Here is an 8,374-nt window from a genome sequence, read left to right on the forward strand (position 1 = left end):
AACCTTGTGTTATGTTTGTAAACCTTCCTTGCTAAAAATACCAACATGATCTATTTAGATTTATATACTTCCCAATCAATTTTTGGCTTAATTGTCATTGTTAGTTCAACAGTACTGGCTTACTCGAGAAAATACATTTAAATAGCATTGCTACAAAGGCTTGAAATTAGAGAATTGGTCCCTACAATACCTTGTGAGAACAGGATTCACATAAGTTGACTTTTAATTAAAGCCTTTGATTTGCTGTAATTTATTATTATTTTTATTATTTTATAATATTTTCTTAGGTGTTATAAAGTATATAATCAAGTTAATTTTCAACTATACAATTTATTATCTTTGAATAGTATTTAGATTAACTTTTACTCCTGAATTTATTAAACAAAAGAACTACCTAGTCTGTTCTTTATTTATGAAGGATATAATTTAATAGGTTTCTAATACAGACAGAAAAGTAATGAAAAAAATGCAACATATTTTTATGAGGTTACACATTCTTTTCTCAAATATAATTACTTCTATTACAGTAATCTCAAACCTTCTTCTGAAACATGTTGAATAATGCAGGTGTTATACAAGATAACACATTTTGTGTTGGTCATATGTCTTTTGATGTTATCAACTGAGCTACAAAGATTAAAGAGAAAGTGGATAACCCTTCAAAAACCATTTTAATTGAGGGTATTTGCAAAAAATATGGTTAAGCTGGAAGTCAAGTTGTCTTTTTCATGAATTTTTTATCTGAAGTATTTTTGGCCAAGAATTTTCATTTTTTAAGCAAATTTTTTATTCTTTAACCCACTGAAATTAGGAGGGATTTACTAACTCCTGGAGTAGTAAGCACTTGAAAGGTCCCTGATTAAAGAGATTTATGTGTTCGTTATATGAAGTGACTACCTGTGATAGCAAGAGACTTGCTTCAGTGATCTCAGGGCTCCTTTCTAATCTACAATTCCAGCCTTGAAACCAGTTTCTAAACCCAAAAATATAAGAACACACACCCCACACACATCACATCCCTCTGCCTACAGCTGCAAAGACATATGCCCCAGAGAGTAGGCTAAGAGTGGAAGTTGGGGAAAGAGGAACAGAAGGTGGAATTAGACTTGTGCATTGATGATAATGAGCTCCAACTCATGGTCTAATTGCCCATCAGGTTTTCACCAGGGCTTGTGTGGGTTGATGAAATTCAGAGACAGCTGTCTGCCCCTTTCTCTGTCTTTGGGGAAAAAAGATTTGCCATTTCCTGCCAGAATACATTTTTTTAGTGTTTGGAAGCTAGACTTGGCTCTTGAGCATTAGGGCAAATTAGACATAAAGGACACAATTATATGAGAAACATAATTTATTTGGAAACTTAACAGTAACAGGTGAAATTGGCATAAATTATATAAATGTATTTAGTTTAAAATAAATAATTGTTAATAGTATACTCCTACGGAATTTGAATAGAAATCCATTCTGACCCCGTAGTCAGGCAATGCTGAAAAATGCAGGACATAAAAACATACGGTGTGCATATGAAAAAAATATTGCAATTAACAATTAAACCAGCTGATGCTCTCCATTTGTCTAACAATCCGTTTGGCACGAGGATCAAACTGGAACTGAGTTGTTCCATGGAAGAAGTAGACATAGCCTAGAAGTAAAATTTAATCCAATTATATTTCAGAGGTGACTTGTTTCAGTATTTTGGAAAAATAAATCATCCCCATTATAAACTGTCCATATATACTCGATATTTTTCATTTCCTTTTCATTAAGGTTAATGACAGCTTTCTGAAAACTTTTGAAAATTATTCTATCTACAGAAGCCCAAATATTCAAGTAAACACAGATGAAAGGTATGTTTTACTCACCATCTTTCCAGAAAGCAGCATCAACTCTGCCAATCTTTCCAAAGTCAGAGACTATTTTCCTGGGATAACCATGATCCATGGATTTTTTCTTTTCGTCATATCTTAGAACAAGAAACACCATTATAATTTGTGAGGAAGCAGAAAATATTTTGAAAGTCAAAAGTGAATTCGTACATGTACACAACTCTGCTGTTACTAAGAAGCCTTATAAAGATTAACTAAATTAGGTTTATCACATTATGAATGGCCTGAGATTTGAAAATCCTGCTTATGGTAAAGTTTGCAACAAGGTTCTCAGAGACCCTGGGAACACAGCACAGAAATTTATTAATGTATTTCTGGACTGGCAGAGCCTTCCTTAGCCATCACTGGCACATAAAAGAGTTTTTATTTCCAGGCACTGAATATCCAGTTCAATATAAAAGCAGAACAGAAAACTTTGGAGAAGAAGACGGTAGCACAGTCCTGAAACATTGTTGAATTAGTGTCAGCGATGCACTTCTTAAACAACGTTGCTCTCTGAAATTTGTCACGTACTTGAATTAGAAATACAACCAATTGTACATTTGGAGAATATTTAGAGTCTCTTCATAGAGAAATTTAATACAACACTCTCTATTAGCAATTCATTTTGTTTAAAATGTGAATTCAAAGTGGACATATTTGCATGGAACAGCAGCACCGTCACAGAGAAAAAGTGAGTAATTTATAGAGAACCACTCTTTAATTGAGCAGCTGCTTCATTCAGTTCCAAGTAGTTACATTCCTGCTACAGGAATCCAATGTTTAGCAAAAAAAAAAAAACCACAAAAACTATAGAAAAGTTGACATTTTCTAGCAAATGCTTAGTTTTTTTAAGCTCTAGAAAATCACATTTAAATTTGTGGAATATACCTTTTTTAAACATCATTACACTTGGATTTTATAATAATACATTAATCCCCAGGGACAAATGAAAATAGGCCTTCTGGTTAATGAACATAAAATCTTACCTCCAGTATCTGTTAGCTACAAAGAAGTATGTTTTTCCTGTGGTTTCATCACTGTAAGCTGCATTAACTCTTTTAACAGTCTTCGGGAACCCCAAGCGGTAGATTGGTTTGGGATAGCCAGGTGCAACATCATATCCCCTGACAACCCAATATTTATCCTCTGAAAAATGTAAGAAAATTAAATTTGGTTTTGCTATTCATAAGCAGCATTTACTTGTGTTTTAGATGCATAGAAAATAATGTGTCTAGATGTCAGTATTATTCCTCTCAGTTTTCTACTTTCGAAAATTTTTCTAATTCTCACACTGGGACTACATCATGAAGACAACAGAAATATCTTTTGGTTTTGGGAGTAAAATGTTAGATTAATAAGGTGTATGGATAGAACTTTCCCTAGATTTTTTTTTTTGAAATGAATATAAAGTAATTGTCTGGATAACAACTTGGAGAAGGCTGGAGCTTAATCAATTAATCCACTGACACTGGATTAGGTTATTGAGTTTATTAAATTCCTGCAATATACTATTTCATTAGAGAAACATATAATATTTTGAAAACTAGTCAGTATCCATCAGTTTAAACTATTAAGAAAAGCATATATATCTAATTAAAGTGCTTTGGTAATTTCAAGTGGAATGAACATATTTATATGTGGTAATATATCATGTACCTAAATATGTATATAATAAAGTTATTTGAGATATTTAAAGGGTATTTGAGACCTTTAACAAAAAGGACTGATTTTTAGTTCAGTGAACAATTATCCTCTCACAGTACTCTTTTCCTCTAACATTTTTTTTTGGTAGGTTTTTTTCCCAAAAATATCACAAAATGTAATAAGCATACCAGTAACAGTAGTGTAAAAAGGCCTGTATTTGTCAACTGAATTCACAAAAAAATCCTTCTGCACAAAGTGAAGTACTGTTACCTGAAGAGAACTAGACCTGAAGAAGGGTAGCTGTTTTTATGTCTTGTTTTTCAGAGCATTAGGTATAACAGAGGGGCAAGTTTTCAGATTTATGACCTCTGGAGATCCCTTACAGCAGTATGATTCTCTGGTTTAATTACTTGCAGAATTGTAAGATTCTCTGTTTCACTTCCTTAAAAAACACTTTGACTTCTGTAATTGCGTAGTTTGCAAAGGAGCAGGAAGTAACTGGTCAGAAAAAGTAGAGAATTTCAGATTCCATTACCTTTAAAAAGTAAAATTTCATCATTTTCAATGTTTTCGTATGCAGCTTGAATTCCTGATGGTAACGTTGGCCAGAACAGTGAGATAAAATTGAGCTCAGTCTCTGCCCTCGCAGGATGTTTGCGCAGCATATATCTGTTTTAAACAAAATTTATGTGATAAAATAATTCCACTCCTATCATAAATGCAAAATAATTATTACAGCTCCTGGAGTGTAACAGAGGGGAGATGAGTACTTGGGTGTGAATACTCCCCCTCTACTGAACATAAAGGTAATCTACAGCAACAGAATTCTTAATTTTAGCACCTCAGTTACATGCTAAAAATCAGGCAAGTTCAATACAAGGCCTTCTATTTCTTTGTATATCAAGAAGGCTCAGACCTAGATTCAGTAACCACCTAACAAACATCTTTCTACCTTGCCATGCTTTCAGTTCTGCCACTGCTCCTTAACTGAGGATGAGTGTGGGACCCACGGGCACACTGCTAAGGGACATATGAATGCTCTTGCTCTTTACCTGAATGGAGTTCAGAGACAAGTCTGTCACAGTGGGCACAGTAGTAGAATATCTGGAAGACAACCTACAAGCCCTTGTCACTGTCCCTGCTCTTGTCAACTAGGGCTCCTAGGACTAATGATTTGAGAACTCTTGCTTCTGTAAATACACAGTAGTTTTCTAGTGCTTCTCTTTCTACTAGATTCCAAAAGGATAGTTTTTCCCTTAGTGGAATTTTTTAAATTACTGAACCTTTTAAAGGGGCAATATATATGCTTGTTGTTGTTACCTGCCCTTGAAGAAGAATATTTCTCCACGTAGGGTAACAATGGAATCAAATGTCAAATTTGGGTCACAGGCTTCTGGAGTTATGGGTCCCGTTGGCTGCACAGCAGCATTAGACTGCCCTGTAGGGTGAATGTTCATCGTTTAGTGTGGAGAAATATAAAGACAGTGCTAAGAAGTTCTGTGAGGACACAAAGAATTCTTTTTACAGAGAATGAAAAGGGATACAATTTTAAAGTAAGTGTCATGATACACAGGATTTTAATGTTGGTAAAATCGGTTGCGTTCATCATTTCCAAAATGAGTTTTTTGCAGAAACGGACTTCAGCTGAAGTTAGCTTCCAGGAATTTTCTCTCTTTCGTTATCCGCTTTTCAGTAGCAGTTAAACATCTCATTTTGGTGGAATAAATGTATTTTCGATACATTCCTTTTATCATTTATCAGCCTCTCAAGTAGAAATATTAAATAAATATATTTTTTCTTACCATATATGGCTTGAATGCCATCAATGTCATCCTGGGGAAGAAGGAATTCTTTGGGGTCCGTGTAGGAGTAAGCTGGATACATCAGTGCTCCAGGATCATTTGAATGAGACAGACCCAGTGAATGGCCAAGCTCATGGGCAACAACAATGAACAAATTGTAGCCTGTGGGATAAAAATCATACAAAGAAGGTAAAATCTATTTCAGTATTTAGCACAGTCGACTAAATAGGAAGCACTTATGCTTCCTCCTAAAATACACTAAAAGTACAAGAAAGATTGTAAGTAATTCTATCAACATCACAACTTAAAAATATTGTAACAGAAGAGTAACTAAAGAATGTCTGGCCTTAATTGTGGTCTCATTGTCCTTTCTCTAGTGTTCTTGTATCTTAAACACAAACCGTTTCTCCTGCTGTCACATAAACTGCTCAGATCAAGGATCGTGCCAGTGATCCAACAGAAAAATGACTTCAAAACAAACACTGAGATTACAGTTTTGGTGATACGTGGACCACCCTAGTTAGCACCAAACTTTGAAGTGCTAGGTTAAGAAAGAGAAAGGATTTGCCTAGAGAAATCTCCCATCAGATCTGCTTGTATGCAAGTTTTGGCTTTCATCTGAAAAAAAGGTATTTTAAAATGCTGACTTTAAAATTATTATAAACCAGTATGAACTAAATGTTTCTATGCCATTATAAACCATTATAACCTAAAACCCTATTTTCTGCAAGGTAATACCTAAAAAAAAAAAAAGGCCAAATTCTGTCTCTTTTGCTCACTTCTCTGCCTGTAGTCAAGCTCATGAAATAATAAGCATTGCCTGAGCTAAGAACATCCAGGGTAAAACTATATAAATGAATCCAGTTACAAAATCCTTACCTCTTCCATCTTTTGTCCAAGCTTCCTCCTCATCAATATGTACATCCCCACCAATACCTTCACCAGGCTGGAATGCATGAGCCAGCTGCCCATTAGGACCATCAAAAGGAGAATTGTCACGGTGGTCTATAATGAAGATATAAAAAAATCAGTTAAAATCCCAAATTGCTCCTATGACTGCAGATGGCTATTGAATATGCAAAGTTATCATTGTTACCTCTATAAGCAAAAGAAATCATTATATCTGCTTCTTTGTCCTCAACCCTTTGGAATGTCAGTGGTGTTACGTTGCTCCAGACACTGATAGCTTTTTGGATTGCTTCATCTACATCAGCTTTTGTCATCTTTGGGGTGTAATTCAAAATTCTTCAAAGAAAAACCAACACATAATAATATATTGTGAAGAATTTCATTGAAATTTCAGCATTTTCCCTGAACTTCAGCATTTTAGCTGAAAAATAATAACTTGTGAAAAAGTAAAAAATCTTAGACGTATCTTTTGTGAATGAAAATCAATAAGGGCTTCAGTTTAGATACTGCCTTCCAGAGTGTGTCTTCTAGAAATCACTTAATCACTCTATATGTCCATATATGGCATAGTATAATTACTTCAGACCCCCTGCCCCCCAAAGTTGGGGTGCTAGATTTTTTGAATAAGATCTTTTTGATTCAGATTAGGAAATATTACCTGTATGTCAGATTATTTCTTTTCCATTTGGGATTCCCTGCTGTGAACACATATTGCCCTATATCAGGTACACCACATCTGGGTTTTTTCATCATCTCCAAAGTCTCAAGATCAGGTTTCCCAGTCACTTGTAGTCCAAAGAATGACTGCATTTCCTTGAGCTTTGCAGCAAGGGGATTTTCACCATGGCTTCTTAAATGAGGATGGCTATCCCTTTGAAGGTCATAGAAATTCTGTAGATAACTCTGAATCAGAGTTTTAAAAAAAGAAGAGCATTGTGTCATATCAGTACAGTCTTGGGTCACACTAAAATTTTCTGAGTAATCATGAACTATTCCAATGTCGACTTGCCCTGTGTTTACCAGGAGTAAAAACAACCTATTTTCTCCAGGAAGTGGTGTGAGGAGTCAGGAATAATTTACCATTTTGCTATAGTTTTCTGAATTTCTTGTTTCACTGATGGAATATATGAAGAAATGTCTTGAAAATCTCATATTAATAAATACTCCGACATTATTTATCATGTCCCTCTACTCCAACAGCAAAATTTATGAGGAAGCTTATATCTGGTCTCATTCAAGGAAATCAAGATTGGAAGTGATACTCCAAACAGCCAGGTCTCCCACGAAAGCAGGTGACTACTACTAGAGAGTCAGACTTGGCAAATCATGCCTTTTATTTTTAGTTCCAAAATATGATAGTAGAAACTCAGGTCTCTACTAAATTTCAACACTTTTGTCTACAACAAATAGTGTTGTGTCTATGTGAGTGCTGTATTTCTCATAGATGTCCCTTTTTCCAAAATATTCCATAAAAGATCTATTCAGCCAAACAGGAACACGTCTGCTTCAAGCAAGTTTCCTTCCTTATGTTATTAAGACCTGTCATATTACAAGTTTCAAAGCACATTCGGAAATTCATATTGTTACTGAATTTGACTGTTTCTGCAGAGCCACAGAACTTGCTGCTAGAACTCATGCTTCAGAAGTTTTGTTGTTTTACTGAAAACACCAAAAGTGAAATATGCAATATTCAGATGACTTTTGGGTAAAAAATTTCCATATAATTTTCACACATTTTCTAGATTGGGAAAGCTTTCTCTTGGAACCTCTGCAAAATGGTAAATCTTTAATTTCAAGCAGTATTCTGTGAGTTACAATTATAATTATCTCAAAGACTACCCTTTGAAATGCACTGAAAAAAATATTTACCTCTACAAGCTGTAGGGTTTTTCCTTCATCTTCTGCTTCTGGGGCCACAGGAAAAGCAGAGGAGATGGCTCCATATAACGACAGAAGAAGTGAAAGAGTCTTCATCTTCATCCAAGGTTCTCTGCCTCAGTTTCTTTCCTGAGCTACCGAACACATTTCTCAGCTTTGTTTATATAGCTAATAGTAAATCAGTGACAGCCTGACTCATGCTGTATAATATCCTCTGATTAGTAAAACTGATGCATAATGGTTTCATCACCAGGTAGTGACGCAATCTGTTTAATT

The 8,374-nt window shown here is 34.9% G+C and overlaps 1 protein-coding gene across 1 annotated transcript; it reads right to left on the bottom strand.

Moving 5' to 3' along the window:
• Positions 1-1,327: 1,327 nt before the first annotated feature.
• On the bottom strand, positions 1,328-8,374 carry LOC135409526 (interstitial collagenase-like). Its single transcript, XM_064645162.1, has 10 exons — positions 8,090-8,374; positions 6,879-7,123; positions 6,408-6,556; positions 6,191-6,316; positions 5,312-5,473; positions 4,830-4,947; positions 4,045-4,178; positions 2,852-3,011; positions 1,860-1,960; positions 1,328-1,639 (listed from the first exon to the last, which is right to left on the bottom strand). Exons 1-10 carry the CDS (start codon positions 8,198-8,200, stop codon positions 1,539-1,541), a joined length of 1,407 nt encoding a protein of 468 aa, XP_064501232.1. The 5' UTR covers positions 8,201-8,374; the 3' UTR covers positions 1,328-1,538.

This window comes from Pseudopipra pipra, chromosome 2, assembly GCF_036250125.1.
Source record: "Pseudopipra pipra isolate bDixPip1 chromosome 2, bDixPip1.hap1, whole genome shotgun sequence".
Taxonomy (NCBI): domain Eukaryota; kingdom Metazoa; phylum Chordata; class Aves; order Passeriformes; family Pipridae; genus Pseudopipra; species Pseudopipra pipra.